The 23,694-nt window shown below is 50.6% G+C and overlaps 1 protein-coding gene across 1 annotated transcript in view; it reads right to left on the reverse strand.

The window, feature by feature from the left end:
* IGFBP2 (insulin like growth factor binding protein 2) overlaps positions 1 to 22,547 on the reverse strand; it is a 68,751-nt gene extending 46,204 nt beyond the window's left edge. The window contains exon 1 of the mRNA XM_067299233.1: positions 22,145 to 22,547. Coding sequence (XP_067155334.1) covers positions 22,145 to 22,547 — 403 coding nt within the window. The remainder of the gene's footprint in view (positions 1 to 22,144) is intronic.
* Between the last annotated feature and the right edge of the window lie 1,147 nt (positions 22,548 to 23,694).

The following is a 23,694-nucleotide window of genomic DNA, read 5'->3' on the forward strand; positions in this document are numbered from 1 at the left end:
TAAATAACATATGGAAAGTTTAATTAAAAAAGTAAAGTTTCCTTAATTTTTTGTGACTGTACATTAGATGACTTTTCTGTGCTGCTTGTGGCCAGAGTCAACAGTGACACATTTTCAACTTCTTGCTGATTTTGGAAGCTTTTTGGTCTGAAAGCTTTAAACTGTAGTAAAAACTCTGAATAAGAAGAGAACCTGTAAAAATTGAGACAATGCAACCAAAGACTTAGCTGTATTACAGAGTTAACTTTGCGGAAGTACTGTTTCATCAAGAAAAAAAGATTTATTCTGACTACTGTAAAATACAGATGTTAATCCTAGATGATATCTGTTAAAAACAAAAGCTATGGGAGGGGAGAACTTAAAAAAAAATCTCTATATATTTATTTTTTGGAGTCACAACAGCTAGAGAGAGAGAGAGAGAGAGAGAGAGAGAGAGAGAGAGAGAAGCAACTTGAATATAAATAAGTGTCCAAAATAGGTCAGCACTCTTTTCTTGGCCACTGAAGTTTGATACTTTTCAGTTGAAATTAGCCTGGACAGTGGTGGCACACACATTGCACCAGCTCAGGCTGCAGGAGAGGAAAAGAGGTGACCAGCAGCCCCTGGCCTTTGCACATGACCCAACTCCTGTGCAAAAACCCCAGGAACAGCTCACAGCTAATGCACGGCACATTCCCAAGCCACAGGTACTTTTTCATAGTACAGAACTCATTTCCACAGCACCAAGAGGCAAGTCCACCGGTCCAGTCTTGGCACCACTGCCTGCCCAGCCCAGCTCATTTGACACCAATAAAAAGCCTATTAATTGCACAATGCGTCTGTTAAAAATAACTCCAGAAATCATCACTGGCAAATTAGTAAGACACCAGGATGTGCAGACACCTCAATCTGGTGTTATGGAAACCACAGAAGAGTCAGACTTCCCTTGGGAGCTTTTCCCAAGAAAGACTATGAGCTCTGAGATTTCTCTCCCTTTGAGTGAGCCCAATGAATTTCAAGGGCTTGATCCCAAAAATCCAGCAGTCGCCCAGAACAACAAGCCTGGCACATCCGATTAAGCCACTTCCAGGGAAAGTGGGCTTGCCAGGCTCAAATCGTGCTGGTTTGTGCCAGCATTAGCCGGAGTGCAAGGTCCCTGTCACGTAGCAGCAGCCAGGCGAGGCATGGGGACCTCACTGCCCTGCTCCGGGTCTGATATGGCAGCAGCGACTGCTGATTGCGCACATTCCCCTCCCTGGTCACCTAAGGGCCCTGTTTTAAAAGCATCTCCTGGTATAACCCCAAAAGGAAGCATGGGGTGAAGTGTAACCTGTCCTCTCCTAGGAAACGGTTCCCTTCATTCCCCACCAGACACCTACGGACACCGCTGGCACAAAGAGAAGGACTTGCCCTCCCCATGCATTTTAACAGAATTGCTGCAAGAAATACTTGGCTCTCAAAGGCCTTTACCAAAAGTTAGCCTAGCCATCTGCACACACAAGCCATTACTCTCCAGCTAAGCAGCCCACCACTGGATAGCTCAAGCCTTGCAGACAGACCTTGGAGCAGCTTTTCTGAACACTGTCTCCAAATCTGTGTAATGTAAGGGTCACTCCCAAGCTGATCCAGGGGTTCACTAGCCCACAGGCAGAGGGGAAACTGGAGGCACTGCCTTGATTCCTGCAGCCCTCCTTGAATGCACACAGAGCTGAGGGCACAAGGGGACAAATGGAGCAGGTTCAGGAGGAAAAGCAGAAAGGAACCACCCTGGTGGTTGCAGGCAGAAGAGCTGAGGATTTTACAGTATCGCTCCTCTCAGTGCCCCCCTCTAGACACTGAGCAATCCCATGAGCTGCTTTAGATTCAAAAGCAATGTTGCTTTTGCCCTTGAGCCCAGTCAACTTTTGTTGAGCCTGCATCAGTCGAGTGGCCCAAATTCCTAGCATTTTCTCCAACCCCACCATTAAGTAGTTAGGAAAACCTGAAGATATCATTTTGCAAGGAAGCAACCTAATTTTGTTTGCTGTCTTTCACCAAAATAGCAGGGTGCCTGCAACTCCTCTGCAATTAGGGTGTTTCTGCCTTTTCTTCATGTGAGCACTCTCAAAACACCTTCCATTAACACAGCTTTCCATCTCACCTAAGCTCTTTGAAAGGAAGCTCTTTCGGGAACATGGCAAACAAAGTTACACGCTGAGGACGCTGGATTCATAAAATAGGATGAGATCCCTCTCACTCACAAGGTGATAAGATGGGACTTTGAAAGCAGCTGCAAACATTTGAGGTGATGAGATTTAGACTGACCTTCTTGCAAAGGAAACTTTCTCTACTCATATCCACACAAGACAAAAAATATGTTTCTCAGACACATGCAGTACTCTCCTGATTTGTAAGAGCAAAAATGGGTTCACACAAGCAGGCCAACAGGCACTGTGTTACATCCTAAATGAAAACAAACTCTACATATAAGAAATACAAGCACTGATGAACAGAGAGTTTGCAATATCTGTACTCCTGCTATTACAAACAATTCCCCTACAGAGTCCTGCATACTGCAAATCCCCAAGCAGGAGCCAAATGCCATGTCAGAAATACTCATCATCATCCTCAGAATGGAGGAGAGCAGTTGGTAAAGCATACCTGGCAGATTTAACACAAACCACAGAGAAAGAAGAGAAGGAAAGCTCCTCTGCAACCCCTCACACCAGGGAAAGGAAACATCCCTACTAGTTGGTTAAGAGTTACAAACAATTTAAAAGTAACATAACACATTGAAGACAAAAGACAACAGGCTAGAGCCTGATCCTCCTTGTACCAGCATAAAGGCAGAATCACCCACTGATATCAGCAGAGTTAGGCCAAATAAACTACAGGAGCAGGGCAGAAAAACAGGGACCAAATTCCTTACCAAACACAATCTGTCATTTAAATTCAGGTGGGACTTGATGAAGACAGTGATAAAGGTTTAGGAGCTACTATTAAATTAGTATCTGGTGTTTGTGCCTGGATCACGAGGATGCTCAGCTGCTTAAACTGAGATTGTCTCCAGCTGGAGATGGATGAGAATAGCTTCCCTTGCAGGGTCTTTTGCTCTGGAATTGGAGTTACCATTTTAAAGCCACATCAAACTCGGCTCAGGAACAGTGTGCTCACTGTCAACAAACCCTTTCTACAAAGAGTAAAGTAGTGACATTGGTGCGGTTACACCAATGAAGAATTTGATCCGCTAAGGTCCCTACAAGATATGTGTTTTAACAAACAATAAAGATGTTTCTTTGGACTGAGTCATCAAAATGCAACATGCTTTGAACAGGGACTCGCCTCACTAGGGAAGGAGACAGATGCAGTTACACTGGAACAAGCTACTGAACCAGAGTTTTGCCAGACCATTCTCCACAGAGAGACCCTCGGCGGGCAGGCAAGGTGGCAGGGACTACTTGTTCTGGAGTGCTCTCATCTCCAGCTCCACCGGAGTTGGATATTCCTGCATTGTTCTAACTAAATAGCTTACATCAGGGCTTCTCAAGATGGTAGCTCCAACCTGAGGGTGCTTCAAATCAGATCAAAACCACGATGGGCAGTGACCCACTCTTACGCTCAGCCCTGCTACTCCTAACGTGTCCAAAACATTTTCGGGGGGAGGGCAGGAGGACTGACTCTGTTCCAGCAGATTTCACGCTGGATAGAGTATCATAGCGTCTGCGCCACTGTAACATGATGCCAGTAAGGTACTGTCAGTCCTGCCGGTGTAAGGCAGCGAGCCAGCATAAACACCGTATCGGATGCTCTGGCTATTTCAACAGCAATGCAACGGTGTCCTCAGGCCGGATCCAGACCGAGTGCTGCCTGTCAGCTGAGCTGGCCACGCACATCTCCGGCGCCGATGGCCATGGAAACACAAGCATCGATCCGCTCTAAGTGAAGCCGCCTCTGAGTGCGGAGTTGCCCTCCGAGCCAGCGGAGATAGGCGCAGGGGAGGCGGCTGTGCAAGCCTCGAGAGTTTGCAATAAAGGAGATCTGTGTGGCTGGCGAGTGCGAGTTCTCCTGGGAACGGCACTTTTACTGGGCTCCAGATGCTGTGGAGTGATTGCTTATATGAAGGCGGGGGAGGCCTCTTTACTGTTTCTCATTTCCTCCTTTTTTGCTTCCCCCCCCTCCCCGATTTCCTGGTTTTGTTCAGAAGCACAAGAGACTCATTCATCATTTTTTCTTCAAGCACAAGGAGCGCTCTCACCTCCCCCTCACCCCGAAATCCCTCCCCACCAGAAAAGGGCACGCGTTCGCCAGCCAAAAAGGCTCACAGCAGGGAAGGCAAAACTCCCCGGCTCCTGCAAACAGCTCCTGCACAAAGGGCCACATTCTCAGCTGGGTTCAGTGGGTGCCAGCCCCGAAAGGGTGAAGGCCAAAACTCAACCACAGCAGAAATGCTAAAAGTCAGAAAACTGATATCAATGGTGGAGGAAAGCAATTTGAAACGGTTTGAATTACGGGAGATGCAAAGCAGAGTGTAATTTGCATGCTGAAGAGACAGACAGCGCCTCAGGTAATAAGAAAAAAGAGCAAAGAGATGAAGGGCCGCTTCCTTCTCAGCCCTTGCGCACTGACAGTCACTCGACTTAACTGAAACCTGGGAAAACTTTCCTTGCAGGGTTTGCCCCCCTGGGAAACTGGATGGGCGCCAGCCCAAGTGCAGTCCAGGCACAGGACTTGAGCTGGTCTACGTGGCAACCCCTAGCTTCAGGATGGGTGTCTGGGAAAGCCCTGTTGAGTTTCTGGGAGGGGAAAAAAGCGGTGACTAGAGATGCAGACATTTAACCCATCCAGAGCACCAAAGAAACCCCAAGGAAAACCTCACTGTATAGCATTGCTCCGTTGTCTCCCAGGCCCACTTGTGTTCATAGTCACGCTGTTCCTTCCACAGCTTCTTAACGCCCTCCTCTTTGCCCTGGTCTTGGAGGGAGAGAGCTAGGACTAGCACATCTCAGTACAGCCGTAACAAAGAAGAGCAGCTCTCTCCAGATGCCCTTGAGAAAGCAAGAGAGAAGGAAAAACCCAACATGGTTCAAATTCTTGCACATATTTTTATGAAACAATTGTGCGTTTGCATGAAAGCTAGGACTGTGCAAATACCTAGGGTCTGTTTGGGGCTTTTTTGGTTTGGCTGATGATCTGGAAAAAAGGAAAAGAGGAAATAAGCCTGGACATATAGAAAATGTTCCAGGTTTTGGTCTTGTTTGGTTTTAATCACAGTGGCAACAGCAACCAAAAGCTAAAAAGGTCTGCTTATGGTCAAACACAATGCTTCTTTTTGGTGCATTCAGAAGGAAAGCAAAAGAAACAGAAGACCAGGTTCAGCAACCAGACTGGTGGGATGGAGGGGAACCTGAGTACTAGCAGCCCCACAGGGGCACAGGAGGCAAGCTTATAGCGCAATTTCAACAAGAACCAGAAAATCAATAAAAATAAAAGCCTCAAAGTGGCTATAGCATTCAGATGAGCAGTCGGACACCTGGGTTCAGCGTCCCACTGTGGTGAAGGTAGAGGAAACTTGAAGATGGGTTGCACCTCTCAGGTGTGTGTCCTGCCTGGCCAGCTCTGGGCAGCCCAGGCCCCTCCTGCTATAGCCCAGCCATTTGGGACCGAACACTTATATATCCCCTAAGCCGAGACCCAGGGACTCCTGCAGCTGAGGATGCTCACCAAGACCAGTGGGATCACCGCAGTCCTCCAGTCCCTCTGCCAGATACTGACAGCCTGCAACACACACTGAAATGACAACATTTGGGAAGACCCAAATGTTACAGTGTGGGAGCTAAGAGAGTCTGTATTCACATCTCTGGCAGATGAAGAGTTGGAGCCAGTTTACCCACATCCTGGATCGCAGGATAAACAGGTGGCAGGTTCTTCAAGGGCACTTTGGAGAATCTGTCTGTCTCTTCTCCTTTGCTTTTTCAAAAAATGCTCAAATGGGAACCCCTTTTTGCTGCTAGTCTCCCTCAACAGGAGACATCTTTGCAGACTTGTTCTGAGGTTCCTTTGTGCTCCCAAGGAAAAGTCCCAACATTTCAAAGTTGCCTGAATAAAATCTGGGGTTTGGCTTGCTGGGTTTTTTGGGTTGTTTTTTTTTTCAGTTTGACAGCCAAACCAAAATGATCGGTCACAGCCACTAGACCCAAGCAGGAACTGACATGTGGACTCCATCATACTCCAAACCTGGAGCGTGTCACCTCCCCAGCTCCCAAACGTGCTGGCACAGAGCTTCGCACCTGACCCTCCCATGCTGGCAGGATAGCCCCTGTCAGCTGCCCTCTCTGGAGCAACGGCAGGTTTGAGCAGGTCTTCACCAAGCCAGACAGGTCAAAATCAGCACGCCAGCAACTCAGCGAAAATATGCAAAGTAAACCCGAGAGCAGGCGCGGGGAGGGAAGGTGAGGCTGGCAGAAATATAGTGAAAGAAAATGAGAGGAAGAAAGAGAACATAGCACTTCAAAGTAGAAAGAAAATAAGCCTGGCCAAAGAAATGCAATGAGAAAAATGTACAGGGCTGGAGGGAAAAAAGGAGCAGCTAAGGAAGAAGGCAAGAGGGGCTATGATAACACACTGGTCTGAATGCACATGTCAGCATAGGTGTAATGGTGGGTATTTTCTTCTCGGCAACAGGGAGATCCCAGAGGCGCCCCAGAAACCTTCTTCAAATAGGAACCAAGTTCTTGACTTATCCTGTCTGCAGCAGCTGCTGTATCATTCCTTACCATGGGGCTTTCATCCCACAGAAATCCAGATTTCTACTGTTGGAAAGGACCAGAGTATTATAATAAACTCAAAAAAATCCTATAGAATTTTGCATTAGACTGTTTTCAGAAGTTTCCTCACCCTGGCATCTTCAAACTGTGTGACACACACTGCGTGGCACCATTGCGTTTTCTATAGAGTTCATCACCTGAGCACATAGCAGACTGTTTAGTCTAAGTAATTTGCTCTCCTGAGATACAACCCCGTCACTGGGTCTTCCAGGACCAAAGGATAAGCATCCCCAGGAACAACATCCTAGAGGTTCCTGTCTCAGTGTCCTCAACTTCCAGATGCGGCTTTTGATGGTGCAGCAGAAACCAAATGCTGGTAGCCCAGGGCCAGTCTGTGCCTGGGGTCAGCAGATCCACAGTCAGGGAGGGATGAGATTAAACATATGGACAACCAAGAGCTAAACACCAGCCTCCACCCAAAGTAGGGTCAGTGCCCACTTAGCCACACTGCAGCACAGATGATGTGGAAGGGAAGAGAGAGGCTTGAAACCTAGAAGAGCACCAAAACGAGGCCAGTCTTACCCTATCCCAGTAACATACCTGCATCTTGGCCTTCATAAAGGCTAGGAAGAGAGTCCTGCACATTTTTTTTGGAAAGGAGCTCAATAGTGAAAAGCCCCCAGTAGGAGAGTTTTCCTTTCAGCATGACCTGAACAGTCCAGTCTGTCCGCAGTGAAGGCACAGACGAGTGGAGCCAGCTTGCCTGCTCATGGAGTAGGAAGGGGAAGTTAACTTTCACAGCCAAAAGAAAATAGGGAGTTCTTTTCAGATGGCACGAATATAACTATGACACTTAGTCACTTGCTATTTCTGCTTCCCGGATATGTCTCTCTACAGGAAAGCCCCTGGACAGAAGTCCTCCAGGCAGTATTGCAAAATGTGTTTGTCCAAATTTTGGTGTCTAAACGTGCTCCAAGGACCCTGTGTGTGAGGGCCAAGCACTGGCTCCTCAGGGAGCTGCGGGATTTTTGGTGAGGTTCATTCTTCCCCACTCAGTGCCTTGGCAAAACAGGCTACCTCAAAACAGATGGATGTGTCTAGCTGGAAAAAGGGCAAACCTGCAACACCAGCCTAAGGCTGCTTAGGGACTGACTCACCCGCTGAAAAGAGCAACCCCCACCCCCTCTCCCAATGGTACTACAAGCCAGGACATGACAGCAGCACTGTAGTGCACTGGCTCCTGCGCTGCGCAAGACCCAGATTGCGAGCAGAGGGGAATTGTCTCCCGCTTGAAAGTGCAGGCTCTCACTGCTGCCACAAAGCGAAAATCTTTCTTTGCTTTGTTTTAATCTTGCGACAGCAATGACCCTACCTCACACACTACCATGGCACTGCTGTTGTGAGGAAGGTAACTCCCACATCTGGGAGGGTATCTGGTCCCCAGCGCCCAAATCCCTCTTTTGCCCTACCACCTTGGAGGCTGCTCGGTGGCTATCTGCCCCCAGGCACTATGCACGCTTCCACAACTGGAGAGACGAGACAGCAACCCAACTTAAGGCTATTCCAGTATGGGACAAACTGCCCATGGAGGCACCTCACACAACAGGCGACAGGTACTGGCATCAGGCAGTCAGCTCAGCTCACACTGCTGACACCACTTGGCCCACGTCTTCAGGGATTTCCACAGCACAGCACAGTCTGCAGGCTGCTCACAAAAGTGCCTACTTCGCTGTGCTACTGCACTAATTACAGTCTTGCATTGCCAATGCATTTTGCCACACAGCCTGAAGTCCTACCCATTAAAAACACTTTCATGAACAAAATTTTGGATACCCTCCCATTAAAAAACAGTTTCCCAAATCTGATGGGGGGGTGAGGGAGCACACAGTGGACTGCTTCAATAGAGCGGCTAAAAAAGCTTATTCCAGATGCTGCATAGCTTCTCAGGGTGTAATTTATATGGAAGTGGACAGTCCACAGTGGGTTGTAAACACTCCCATAGGAGTATTTACACTCTCAACACTTAGCTCAACATCAATCTTAAACATGGGTAATGATGATGGGAGACAAGCAAGATGCATAATTTAACTGCCAAAAATGCAGCTTTATCGCAGGATACCATGGAGGAGTTATACATTCAGTTGACTTTCTATCCCCACATAAGCAGGGGAAAATAAGAGAGAAGAACTGACAAAAAAAGAAAAGCAGACTCAGTTAAATATTTATAGGAGGGACTCTGCATTTCACCTGCAAGCAGGTTTTTAGGTCAGCTGGAACATTTCAGCTCTGCTAGAGCAGATCATTTCCAGGGGAGAGGATACCAGCGACAACCACAAACACACCAGGAAGCTGTGAAACCTGAACTCTCCTAGCCAGTAACTCAAGGAAAAAAACTTGAGTTACAGACCGGAGCAGGATTATATTTCCTCTGGGCACGGCCCAAGTGATGGGAATTTCCTTCTCACCACGGCTGCTGCTCCCAGCCACACAAGGTGACCAGAGATGAGAGCAGGTGGCAAACTGGATTCGTAAGAGCAACCCCACATCTGATCTTCTAGTCTTGATCTTCCTATGTTAAAGCCTCGAGACACAGCAGTGATAAATGTATAACCTGAGGGTCTGCTTGGCTCCTCCAGTGCTTGAAGCCCCCCTGCTAGAAGTTAGGAGGGTAGCTCCAGGCAAGACTCACTCCATACTCACCTTTTTCATATATTCCCAGTTTATAAACTACTAGCCACCAGCAAAAGCAGGACTATGGGCTTGGTGGACCTTTGGCCAGGTCAGTCTGCTGCCTAGTCATATCTGCACAAATGTTTTCAGCATGGTCTGAATTCCCAAAGGTCTGTCTCAGCACATGCAGGATCAGCCTAAAGGCCAGTGGCTTAAGGTAATAGATCCTTGAAATCAGCCTGAAGAAAAGAAAGAATAAAAAGAAAAACAGAGAAAAGCAGTAACTGAAATCAAAGACAATCATGACGAGAAAGGCAGAAATTTTCAGATTGACTGAGATTAGAAGAAATCTATGTCAACACTCTCATTTTTCATTCTTTTACCTCTTTTTACACTCTATTACATTTTGTTAATGCTGGAAAATTTGTGATTCAGCCCTTTGCCAGCCTAGCTGGCCTTAGTCCTTGTAGGATGAGGGTCATGGTGCCAAATACAGCTGAGTACAAACCAAGTCACATTCAGTGCTCTGGGATCTACAGGAGCTTTACCACCTCCCTAGTCAGCTCTGCCATGAAGTCAAGCCCTGGTCCACATAGTTGGGGTTGAGCAGAAAGGACGGGTTTGACACAAAAGCAGTACTCCCCTGCCTAAACACAACTATCTGAAGTAATATTAGTAAAGCAAACACTGGAATGACCGACAAGCTGTGCACATTTTGCACACCTGCCCCTTACCAGCAGGCAAATCTCAAAAGACAACACTGGTGCTTCTAAAAAGGGATTAAAATAAAATTGAGCACACTGAGTCCATGGAGAGCCTTTGTTTAAAAAGCCACGTGAGAGGCGATATGTCTCCACAGGCAGACTCCCTGCAAGTGTAAGAAAGCAAGAGAAAGTTATCAGCTCTGGGCTCCCGAAGTATTTACTCAGTCTAAAGTTATTCTGTCTACTCTCGAGCAGCTCTTTCCAAAGTCACATGCTGTCATTTTTATGGCATACCCTTGACTAAAACTCAAATGCAGAGCACCATTCCCTATAGGGATTTCCAAGCACTTTACTACCTTAAATACAAATAGTACCCTTGCAAGGTAGGAATGGCACTATGAAAACCCAACATCTGGGGAGAGAGGGGGCAGATGGCTGAAGCTATGCAACCTCCACTGCACAACACCAAGGGCCAGATCCAAATACTGCATCTAACTAAAACTGCAGGCATAATTTAGGGAGCCCAGATGAATGGCTTAAGCTGAGCAGGAGCCAAGAGGCTGAGAGAAGATACCTTTGTGGAGCAGGCTGGGGTGTTTTAATGGCTGCGATTGATCTAAAACTTGGGTTTAGATCTCATCTGGCCAAAAGCCACAGCTTTAGAAGCACGTCTGGTGGAGGATGTTGGTATACTCCGCATGTCTCCCTACAAAGGCCTGGGATACCAATTCTTATTTTTAGTACTATTTTCATTTCTTCATGTAATGAGTTCAGTGTTTCAGGCAGCCCTGGAGGAGCGGGAAGGACATGTCCTGTAATAAAACTAATTAATTTATGTGGAATTTCTAGCCAATATTATGAAAGTGGACAAATTCCTCACTCCTGAAAAGCTGCCAAAATAGCCATTAATCTGGCTGTGGTCACGAGCAGAATTCCTGTGGCCTCCTGCAACGCTCAAGCAGCCCCCGGGACAGAGACTGCATAAACCAAAGCGGATGTTGTTATTTCCTCACACCAACTCCCACAGCCTGAGTTTTACAAAATAAGGCAGTTGTCTTAGAGGGCTCCATGCCAAGTTCCTCCCGGTGCCCCCAGACCAAACATGCCCCAGGCCACAAGCACAGAGGTCTAGACCTGCCAGCCCTCCAAAACCAACCGAAATCTGTCAGTTTTACATTAGTCAAAGTTCTGCAGACCAACAAGTGGCTTCATTTTCACTTGCCCAGCCTTGGTCATGCTTTCAGCGGCAGGTGCCCTGAAGGGGAGAGGGTACCACATTTGTCCTGGAAACGCTGAAAGTTGTATTCCCACCACCCAACTGGGTGAGTCTGGGAGACTGATCTCTTTGGGTCCCATCTGCAGTCAGTGGGAAGTCAGCTCCTCCCCAGAGAAATTCCAAGCAAGAATCTCATCGACTAAAATCCCTCAATAATGCACAAGAATTAATGGAATCTGTCTCACTCCCTGTGAGCTGGGGGTGAGAGGGTCTGTGGGGTCTGGCAGGAAAAAAAGCATGGAATAAATTTATTTTAGTCACTAAAGTCAACAAGAACAACAAATGACTCAGATTACCCATAGGGAGCCGACCTATTGTGTAAGAATTTTGCCATAGTCTCTTTTTTTCCCCCAATTCTGGACTGCACTTTAAATTCAGTGGTGGGTTAGTGGATTAGCCTTAAAATAGGACCTCTGTTGCTGCTCCACCACCCTGGTCCAGGAATGGCTATGGTCCCTGAGCACCCCTAGAAATCCAGACCTTCTGACCCAAATGTCCTGACTAGCTGTAACAACCTGGATTTCTAACAGTCTAAACAAAATCCTTCCAAAACCACTTCTGCACAAGCTGTGGAGGTGACACTGCGCACTGTGGCCAAAGGAAAAGGTCCTCCACCATGGCCACCCATTGCTTTAGTCCTCCTCATCCCATTCCCAGCGCAGCAGATGATTTACCTGTCCATTTACACCCCAGTTGGATCAAGATGATGTAGTAATGAGTTTCCTGCCATTACATCAATCCTGCTCATATGATGTTCAAAAGAGGGAAAGAGCCCTCTACACATCAGGGATTGTATCAAATCCATGGCCAAACATGAGTTAGCAGTGGGTACCATGCTAGAAATAACAGGCTCTTGGAACTCAAAGTGCAGATAGGGAGAAGTTTTCCACCACAGGACCATGGTCCTTGACTAATCTGGACTAAGAGGCATCTTGCAAGAGCCTAGGATGGATCCTGGAGCAGTTCTTCCAACCTTTGCAGAGCAGTGATAAGATTAATTACAGTGTTATCACTCAGCATTTTCCTCTCGCTGTTTCAGCTGCAAACCTAGAAGAGCAAAGCAGCTATTGTGTGGAAGGTGAACTGCAGCATCTCCAACAAGTGTCCCCAAGAAACAAGACCTAATTCTCCAAAGCAACTGGAATTTGTATTTCACAAAGGCACTGCAGGGTGCATGGGAAGGACCGAGAGGAACAGAAAACAGTCAGGGAAAGGCCTGGGGCTTTTGGGTTAGCCTCCCCGCACACAGAAATGCCACAGTGGTCAACCACCCTGACCCTGCAAACCACATACCAAACTCTTCCTGTGGCCGAGAGCCAGAGGACCCCAACCATGCACCGCAGAGAGTCCACAGGCCATGCCCAGGTCCCCGGGGAGCCCTGCCTCCATGGTGGAGGGGCTGGCAGGCCACCAGCTGTCTTTCCTTCAGCAGGCCCTGCTGCCTCACTTCATCCCCCGCCAGCAATTCGGATTATCAGCAACCTCAGCAGCTCTGCAGTCCTGCCACGGGCTAGGGGCAAACCCCAGCACTAGCCCTTGGTCCAACAGCACAAGAGGACAAGAGCCCCAGCCTGACCACCCCCCTCCCTCCTCCTCCTCGTACCATTCCTGTTTGCTAAACCTGGGCTTCTCTCCCCATTTCTGCTTGCTTTTGAAGTGCCAGATGAAACGGCAGCAGATGGAGACAAAACACTCACTAGTTGAAAGCAACGAGAGGTGAGCACTTCCACATGGGCTGTGTGGGAGGGCTGCCATTTCTCCTGTTGCAAACCTTACGTCTCCCTCCAGCTCAGCTCAAAGTTAAACTGTGTATCTCACGCCGAGCTCTGCAGACAAGCCCTCCTGAATTCAAACAGAAAATAATCCCCAAGCAACTTTCCAGATGCAAGAAAAGGTCAAATTCTGGCCAGTTTCACTGCTTTCACTTCACCAGCTTCACTGAGACCGCTCAGGATCTGTCCTGCTCCGCTTTAGAGCAATATGGGGGACTTCTAAAACACAAGGCATTCCCTTGCAGGCTTTGGAGCAAAGGAGGAGTGTGCCCATTAAGGGCAGTGTAATCCCACTGGTGTTAACTCTGTGAGAGTAGGAGGAGGGCCAGTAAACCAGTGGCTAATCCCAGTTTTCCTGGCCCAGCCCCGCAGTGGCCTCCCATGGGGCAGAGGAGGGAAAGGCAGGGTCTCATGGCAGTCACCAGCTCTGCTGGGGAGAGGGAGGCTGCACTGCAAAATCAGTCATCGCCAGGATGGGAGGGAAGGAGGAGACAGGCCACACTGGGGGACACTCACACTTGGTCTTTACAGGTACCATAAAGGACTTGGAGGGCACCCAAAACCATAAAAATGACTTCAGCAGCTCACTTCATCTGCCTGCCCCCCTAGATGGAACAGCAAACATTTCTGGGACACAAACGTCAGGGGCCTGACCCTTCTAGTTTTAAAACAGCAAGAAGAAAAGGTGGGAAGGCTATCAGAAACCTCCTCACAGAGGTGAGAGAAACCCATTAGCCTGGACCAGATCATTTAAAACTGGCCAGAAGAGCTGAGATCATACTGCCCTGGCTGAAGTCTGCAAAGCAGTATCATACAGGGAAATCCCATCTTGATCCCTGCATTATAGGACTACAGGACTCTCCCATTGAAGATGTTGTGCAATTCACGGATAGCCAGCTTGTCCTAGACAGTCACTGGTGACAGCATGTCACTGTTCTAGGTATCCTGCGTCTCCCAGCTACACGGACAAGCTGTGATGAGGCACAAAAAATCCTCTAGAAAATAATCGCATGTTGGAGATATTCATAATTTTGAGGGTAGAGCACCTGAAATCCCCTCATCCCACCTGAGCTGTTTTATCTGCAGAAAACTGCAAGAAAAAGCAGAGATTCCAGCATGGTCCAATTCCCACCAGCGCTTTGTGTCACTCTCAATTACACTCCAGAATGAAATACCAGGAAAGCGTTCCTCGCAGCCGGCAGAATTAATGGGATCTTTGACTAGAGAGAGCAGCAGGCAGCGAACTTGTTCCCTTACCAACCAAGAGGCACAGTGCAGCTTTCTTCAGAACAAAAGCTGCAATGTCAAAAGATAGTTTAAGGCTTATAAGAGTGACCTGATGTTTCCCAGTATTCAATCTCATAAGAAAGCCACATGACTGCTGACCCTTTCCTTTCTAAAAGTTATTTCCATCATAAGCTAATGTAGAAAGAGATTTGATCTTCCCTCTGGAACCCAGCTAAATTGTGGATGGGGCAAAACACTAAATGCAATACAATGAATAATGCCGTTAGCTTGGGCCCCGCTGTTGTGTCTAACACAGAGCTGCAGCAGAGCTCCAATAACTGTTAACTAACCGCCTTCTCTCAGGTCTTTGCCCAGCATAACCACCACATCACTTCAGCCTGTAATTAGATGTCAACTCGCATGTTTAACCAGGTCACACTTGGCCAGTTCTTGAATGAGAAACACTTCCCAGCTTGCTGGCAGCAACGGCTAAAGGTGGGCAAAGACGTCTCAGTCAGAGATTCAGTTTGCTGAAGAGAGTTTGGGTCACTATGGAAATACTCACAAATAGGACTGGATTTGCAATCTGTTTCCCTGGCTGGAGGAAAAAAGCGGAGCTAGACTCACAAAACAGCACCTGCAGTTGTTATTCCATCCCCCAACCCAGTAAGTCCTTGGTTAGGGATCACTGTGGGAAAGCAGGGAAAGGTGGGGTCGAAACCCTCCTGCCTGGCAGGAGAACCAACCTGGTGTCCCACGCAGGCACGCGCACACTGCCTCTGCAGCGAGCGCCGTTGGCAGGCTGCCGTCTTGCCTGTGCTCTCAGCGAGCACGCAACTGCCTCGTGCCCCAGGGAATAGCTCCAGCAGGAAGGACACGGCTTTTCAACAGGAGAAGCAAGGGCCCGGCTTGGCCCCGCTCACAGCCGCCCCAACCCCAACACTGAGCTATGTCACCCAAGGGTGGCCCTGCTCCCCCTTCTCTGCACCCTGCTTGTGACCTTGCACTCCTGCACATCCCTTGCATTGCATACTCAGCCGATCCCATGCTGAGCTGATTCAGGGAGCTAAACCAGCAGAAAACTCATCCTTCAAAAAAAGCAAAGATTTTATTAGGTTAACTCCCTGGCATGGCTCACCTTGGGGTCAGGCAAGGGCCAGCATGTGCGCAAGGGGCATGAGGATGGGCATGAAGCCAGGCAGGGAGTGGGGCACAGCCACCCCCTTTTCATAGGAATTAGCCTGAAATCATCTCAGCAGGGATGAAAGAGTCACAAATATTCCTCGTGTAATCTGTACGGCAGCATGGTCTCCAAAGCAAGGATTTCTCCTTCTTTCCCAAGTCCATACCAGGAACGCACACTACATTTAGCCTCCAGATCACATCAGCACACTTGGCACACAGAAAACAGCGTGTTATTGCATGGCACACAGCAAAGGGACATGTAACACAGCCCTCCCCAGACAGACACCAGACACTAATGCAGCTTTCTCTGCAAGACTCACGCAATCTGGTAAAGCCTCACCCTTCCACTGAGGACAAACATGCCTCTTCTGGCAGATGCTAACAGTCAGCAATGACATGATGGGAAGCAGAGCCCGATGTATTCAATATGTGCTGCTAAAGGACACCCTCAAAAGCTGATAAACGTGCAGTGTTTCAGGCAGTGCCTCCCAAGGAAAAGCCAGGAAGACTGGGGGAAGCAAATAGCACTGTGCACGCAAAGACAACAGCTTTGCATCTTTGTGATAGGAAGGGGTTTGCTAAGCAGCCACTGCATCAGTTACATATTTCCCCCTGATTCAAGGCAAGAAACCAGGAATTTTTACATCTGGAAACTAGGTATACCACCAAGCTCAGCCCTCCTCATTTAACAGAAAAGCTTTGAAGCATGTTTGCACTTTACCTTGGCCTTCTGCTTATTCCGTCTGCCTAATGCGAAAGACCTTCCCCGAAAGAATCAGAGCCCCAGCAGGGAATTCAGATGCGACCAAGTCCAGACAGCTGTAATTGCCCAATCTAAACAGAAACGCATACAACCCACCAGAGAAACTGCTATTCTGTCTAGCTCCTTAGTGATGAATACAGGACTATGAAAAACAGGTACAGAGCTACTGCTGACAGTGGGGATGAAACACAATCTGCACAGATCCAGTTGTGTTTGTGGTGACACTGCACCAACGCATCGGTCGGATAAGTGAGCCCCAGCTAACACTGCAGCCAGGTCTAGTACAGCGCCATAAGCAAACACACCTCGCGCATTCCAGTCTTCACTGTTTTGCCTCCTGAATTGTTTATCTCGGCTCAATTCCTGGATGTGGATAAAACAAACGACATGGACTTTCTCACAGACGGCGCTTCTTGCTGTTCCCTTGACAAATACCATGCTCAGCGAGTATGAGCCTGAAACCCGGAGGAAAGGAAACAACTGCAAAGGGCAAGGAGGAAACAGGTCATTTGCCAAGGGACAGCATTAAAACACAACATTTCTCCTTTGGGCCAGAGCCTTGAAATTTTCCCAGAATTCCCCTGCCCTCCAAAATATATTGCACCCCTGCACCATAGCAAACTCTGGCAGGATGTGAGGAATTGATATTATTTTCAAGAAGCTGCTCCACAAGGTATTATTTATTATCTTAAAGATCACAGCCAGCCCAGGACCTGTTCTTGACTGGACACATTCCCCAAAAGAGCTTGGAAACCTCTGGCAAAGTCCCAGAAGCAGCAAAGACAGATCAAGCGAATGCCTTTCCAATCATGTATCATCCTTGGAGCTGTTATTAATTGCATTTCACTCATAATTCTTCCACGACAAGAAGCTCTGCAGCATTTGCAGTTTAGTCGGGCAGAGCCACTTTAGTGGCAGCAGATATAATAACACTCGTGTGGTTGGGTTTTTTTTGCTTCTTGTGGTTGGCTTCTCTGGTGTCTAATAACATCCAAGCTCTCCATCCCATGTGGTTCCACCTCGAAAGGTGTCTAGCACAGGGAGGGGGGGACACTGGTAGCCTGGCTCTACTCTACCCTCACCCATTGTTTAGCAGCACAGCACCTTCGAGACCTCCACCCCTGCGTTAGGTCCGGTCAAACAGACCGGCGGGGTTTGTCCAAAGTTGTGGGGGCGGAAGGACAGATCAACACATGCCCATGTAGATCATGATGGATGCTTTATTTCTTTATAAAAGCAGGAGAAAAGCAGAGGTCTTCCTGGCAATTCAGTGGATGTGAAAAATGCAGTCATAGCGTTACTGGCATGGTTTTCAAGTCGCTGTTAAAATTCCACTTACATTATGTTACCTCTAATCTCAGAGTCTTCTGTGTTTTGGAGCAATACATTAAACTGTCTTTTAGCAGCTGCCTGCCAAGGGGAAATGGAGGTTTTGACATTTGACCCATAAGGAAGGATGTGTGGCATTTGGGGCTACCCAAACAAGGATTTTAGCTGGATGTTAAAATGAGCTATGTTTTTAACAGTCAACTATTTTGACGCTGCTTTTGTATCGTGGGAGTTCAAAATGGAGTCCCTGACCAGGTGAAGGAGGCAACACCAGCCCTTCAAGTTCGCCTGCAGCTACAGTCTTTACACAGCTCTCTTTCCAATCAGAAGGATTTCTTTGCAGTAGCATGGACTAAAAAAGGCATTTGTTTTAATATAAAGGTGAGATTCTGAAGCAGAACTCAATAGCCCACGGCGGGTTCAGAGAGTGCTTCCACTCGATTAGCATCACAAAGTACAGATAACCCAACAGCAACTAAAACAATGCTACAAACCTAACTGAACTACACTGGCAAAGGGAAAAAAAACTTAACTGGACAGTTTTGGAAAGCTGCTTGAGCAAACTAGTTTTTCAGAGCAGAACTAGTTTCTTAGGACCCTGTCTCCATTGGGGAGAAAACAGATTTCTTTAGCTAGTTTCATAACCCAGGCAAGGCAATTTATGACTTCACCTATGTTAGCAGGTCAGGTTAAAATGTGGGTCCCTGCTCCGTGCAACTCCATGGTATATTTACTCCAGTCTCTGCCGACAATGCTAAGATCTGCCCTGCTCCACCTCCTAGGACAAGCTGCCACCTTCTGCCTTGCAGCAGCACTGGCACTCTGCTGAACCTTCAGCCAGTTCAGGTCACTGATCAGGCAGAAAATCGTTGGCTTGTTTCCTGGTGCTGCTTTTCTGCAGGATTAGCTCCTGAACCAGCTCTCTCCGACACACAGTGAGAGTCAAATCCAGCAGAAGGGAGGGAGAGGGAAGGTGCAGCTGAGAGACAGACAAGACCATGCAAGTCCCCTGTTTCAATTCACGATGGCCAAAGCAGAAGCCAGCACCCCCACTCTCTAGCTGAGATTGTGCCTCTACTTGGAGACCTCAGTGGTGCCTAAAACACCTCTCAAAGTAGATTCTGCCTTTGGGACTCATTCAGTCCTGGGCCACCCCAGACCTGCTTGGGGGGAAGGTGGCTATTTGGGACTGGGAAACAGACTGGACCCCCCAGTTCATTTCCCACAAGCTGCTAACATGAGTCTTTGCTCTGCTCCATGTATCCTGGCTGACCTTGGGCAAATCAAATTAGTTGAGCAAATCAAATTAGTCTGTCTTTAAAAGCAAGCACAGATCTCGCAGAGGTGCTGAAAGAATAAACACGCTCAAGACTGGCATGAACCCTCCGAGAGCTTTGCACACACAATAACAGCCCTCTGCCCTGAGCTCAGGTGGGTTCAGGAAGCAGTACATAAAGTCTGTTACACGATGACCTGAAATAAACTGTAAAACCATGCAGTCCAGTGGCATCGAAACTATTTCAGAGGCCCTGATCCCTGGAGGTGCCAAGCCTCCGTCTCGCTCCCACCATCAGTGGGAGTTCGTGCACTCGGGACCGCTGCAACATGCAGCTCCCCCGGGGGGGGGTAGAAGTTCTCAGCCTGATTTCCACAGACTGCTGCTATTTCGTTCCAACATTCCCAACATCTTCAAAATACCCAAAGCCTCTTGTGCAATGAGCAACATCCCCTGCTTCCTAGCTGCATGGTGGTTTATGTTACTTTCCGCCTACAACCATTTCAGGATTGGCTTTACAGACCTAAGTGGAAGACTAAACAATGCTGGAGCCACAGCAGGAGAATTTGCAGAGTTTTATTCCTTGTTTCATTTGGGCAATCCTTCTGCCTCTCATCAGGGACAAAAAAACCTGCCAACCTCTTAATTTAGGAATAGCACGAGCTTTGCATTCCAGTCCAAAATCAGCCAAAGGAGCCTTTTCAAGCTGGAAAGGGGAAAAAGGGCAAATACCTTTAAGCACATTAAAAAAAAAAAAAGAAGAAGAAGAAAAGGCTCAACACCTGCCTTTTGCAGGCAAAAACCTGCTCTCAGGGCACTCTTGAAACTAGCTTGACATCAGCATTTGAAAGGGAATTCCAATCCCTGCTCCTTGGGTGCCAGACTGCTTTTCCTGTCACTGCTTTAAATGAAAAGAAAACTCTCCCTCAATATATATTTTGTAGGCATGCTGCAGATGGAAGCTACGATAGGGATCTGAACAGAAGAGCATCAAGTGAAGCTGACAGATTTGGGTTTTAGTCTGTTTTTGTTTTTGTTTTTTTAATGGCTGCAACAACCTGTTAGAAGTTTTGTAATCTGAAGAGAGCAAAGCCTTCTCTGGATGTCCAAGCTGCTTTGCCAAGACATGCTCGACTGTGAATATTCCAGCTGCATGTTTCACATCACGCTGGTTTAAGATGTGCCAATATTTTTATTATTCACCCCCTATGGACATTACGGAGCACCACGTACATTAAAGTGTTCTTAAAATATTATTTATATATGTGTGTATGTGTGTGTGTTATACAGACACAGAGATATGTTCAAATAAATCACATGCATTGTAAAGGAATAAAGATAATAAAAATCAAGCAAAAGACCCAGTGAAGTAATTTGAAAATTCTGAAATAAGTCCATAAAACTAGAAAAACAGCTGTAACTCAAAAAAAAAAAAACATATTAACCCATCACTGCAATGTTTCCCACCATCACCACCACCACACTTCTCAAAGCATAAGCCTGGAAGTCAGCCCCAGATTCCTTAAATCTAAATGCCCTTGGCTTCTTCTGGAGAGTGTAAAATTCACTCCCTTGACACTCATATTCTGCAGTCAAGCAAGATTTCACATCAACGTGTTCTCCAGACTCCCGTCTTTCCACAGCCCCTCGTGGCTGGGCAAAGGAGGGGGGACAGGAGTGGGGACGGCACCGGTTACAGCCAGGGTGCACAGAAGCAGCAGGCTGCAACGTGCAAAGTTTTCTGTGCTGCGATTTTTTTTCGCCTCTCTCCCTGCTCCGACCGGAGCAGCAGTGCCCAGGTAGCCGGGAACGCTCCTGTTGTTCCCGCGAGCCAAGGCGAAAGGAATAGCCCGTTTCGGAGCTCTTTTAAATAAAGCCTCAACGCGAGGGAAAGGCAGGAATTCAAAGTCGTGCTGCTGAACTAGTTATGCAAACAAGGTCAAAGCCCCCGACTGAGCCAGGGGAGCAAAACCAGCCACGAGGCAGAAGTCAAGGAGTGGCGATTTCAGAGGAGAAAGTGCTGGTTTCAACTCCCAGTCCTGATTTGGCAATTTTAAACATCCCACAGAAAGGGAGAGAGGTTGTGACCGATCCCAGCGGAGACGAGGCATTAATAAAACCAAGCTCCGCTCTGTCGGCATCCCCAGGAGAGCTTCCTCCCGCACTGAGCGCAGCAACAGGTCGGGAGCCTGTGAACGTCCCCGTCCTCGGGGCCGTGTGATGGGGGATGCTCCTTCTCCCCCGGCACCGAGGAGCCCAGACCAGGGAGGGCCGGAGAGCGGGGTCAGGACCCTGACACCAGCTAGTCCCGTGGGACTGGCACCCAGCTCCCATGGCCTGCAGGTGGGAAGTACGGAAAGGGACCCCCACACGGCAGGGCCCCAGCCACCCCTTCCCACCAGGCAGCGAATGGTCCTCCAGCAGTGCTTTCTCCCGTATCTCTGGGGCATCCCTTACCCTTCAAGGTCTCCTTACCCCCCCCCCCAAACCCCACACCAGCACCTCCACCTTCCTCTGCTTTCCCAGAGACTCCCCCCCACCCGCACCCCCCAAACTTCACCCTTATCTTCCCCACGGGGTTTGCTTCCCCAGGGGACCCCAACCTCCCCCCTCCCCCCCGGTGGTCCCCGCCAACCCCCCCGGGGGGGCCCCCTCACCCTCAGATGCTCCCCATAAGTTGCCCCTCGTGAATCCCCTCCTCGATACTCCCCACTCCTGGGGATCCTATCCCCGCTGCCCCAGGGATAGCTGCACCCCCAAATACCTCTTTCCCCCCAACCTCTGCTCCCTATAGATAGCTGCACCCCCAAATACCCTTTTCTCCCCCTTCCTTTGCTTGAGGGATAGCAGCACCCAAAACACCCCTTTCTCCCCAGACCCCTGCCCCCAGAGATGTGCCCCCGCTCTCCTTCCCTCCCCGGCGAGCCCCCTTCTCCTGCCCCACAGGGGTCCCTCCCTGGACCCCCTCTCTCCTTGTCCCGGAGGATCTCCGGCAGGATCCCCCATCCCGCCCTCCCGAGCGGCCCCCGGGCAAGGACCCCTTTCGGAGACCGCTCCCCCAGGAGGATCCCCTTGTCCCCAGGAGGTGCCGGTCCGCCGCCGCCCCGTCGCGGGTGCCCGGTGCCCGGTGCCCATTGCCGGAACCCAGCGCCCGGTGCGCGGTGCGCGGTGCCTAGCGCGGGCTGCCGGCCCCGGGCGCGCGGTGCTCGGCGCTGCTCACCTGCGGGGCGCTCGGCGCTGGCGCCGTACTCGGCCGTGTCGCGGCGGCGGGCGCAGGTGCCCTGGCCCTGCACCAGGGCTTGCAGGGGCAGCTCGGCGCCGGGGTCGGGGTAGCAGCGCAAGCCGGCGGCGCAGCGCGGCGTGTAGACGCCGCACGCCTCGGCCTCGAGGCGGGCGCACACCGGGCAGCAGCCGCAGCCCGGCTCCCGCACCAGCTCGGGGCAGGGCGGCCGGGCGGCCGGGGGGCAGGCGGCCAGGCGCTCCGCCGTGCAGGGCGGGCAGCGGAACAGCACCTCGGGCAGCGCCGGCCCCGCCAGCGCCAGCGCCGCCGCCGCCGCCGCCACCAGCAGCCGCGGCCAGGCGGCCCGCGCCGCGCCGCCGCGACCGACCCCGCCGAGCGCCATGGCGGGACTGACGGGCGGCGGGGCCGGCAGGTGGACACGCCGCTCGGCCCCCCGGCGGCGCGGCGCGGCGCGGCGCGGCACGGCACGGCGCGGCACGGCGCGGCGCGGCGCGGCTCGGCTCGGCGCGGCGCGGAGCGGAGCGGGGCCGGGCGCGGCGCGGCGCCCGCCGGGTCCTAGAGCCGCCCGCCCCGCGCCCGCCGCGCCCCCCGCCCCGCGGGGCACCCGCAGCGCGGCCCCGCGGCGCTGTGCGGCCTGCCCCACAGCGCGCGGGCCGGGTCCGCTGCGGGGTCAGGGCCTGCCCCACAGCGGGTCCGGGCCTGCCCCACGGGGGGGATTGGGGTCAGCCCCACAGCATGCAGGCCAGATCGATTGCGGGATCTGGGCCTGTCCCACGGGGGGATTGGGGTCAGCCCCACATCATGCAGGCCAGATCGAATGCGGGGTCTGGGCCTGCCCCACGGGGGGATTGGGGTCAGCCCCACAGCATGCAGGCCAGATCGATTGCGGGGTCTGGGCCTGCCCCACGGGGGGATTGGGGTCAGCCCCACAGCATGCAGGCCAGATCGAATGCGGGGTCTGGGCCTGCCCCACGGGGGGGATTGGGGCCTGCCCCACAGCGCATGGGCTGGGTCCACTGCGGGGTCAGGGCCTGCCCCACGGGGGGATTGGGGCCTGCCACAAAGTGCACGTGCCAGATCGATTGCAGGGTCTGGGCCTGCCCCACGGGGGGATTGGGGCCTGCCCCACAGGGTGCGGACCAGATCCACTGCAGTGTCAGGGCCTGCCCCACAGCAGGTCTGGGCCTGCCACACACAGGTATGGGGGCCTGCCCCACAGGGTGTGGGCCTGACCCATTGGGAATCTGGGCCTGCCACACAGGGGGATTGGTGCCTGCCCCACAGGGAGTGGGCCTGACCTGCTAGGGGGTCGAGGTTTGCCCCACAGCGTGCAGGCCAGACCCATTGGGGGACTGGGACCTGCCCCACAGGGTGCGGGCTGGATCCACTGTGGCTCTGGGCCTGCCCCACAGCGGGACTGGGGCCTGCCCCACAGGGTGTGGGCCTGACCCGCTAGGGAGTTGCGCCTTGCCCCACAGCGTGCAGGCCAGACCCACCAGGGGATTAGGGCCTGCCCCATAGGCTGCAGG

The sequence above is a fragment of the Apteryx mantelli genome, chromosome 6, assembly GCF_036417845.1.
Source record: "Apteryx mantelli isolate bAptMan1 chromosome 6, bAptMan1.hap1, whole genome shotgun sequence".
Taxonomy (NCBI): domain Eukaryota; kingdom Metazoa; phylum Chordata; class Aves; order Apterygiformes; family Apterygidae; genus Apteryx; species Apteryx mantelli.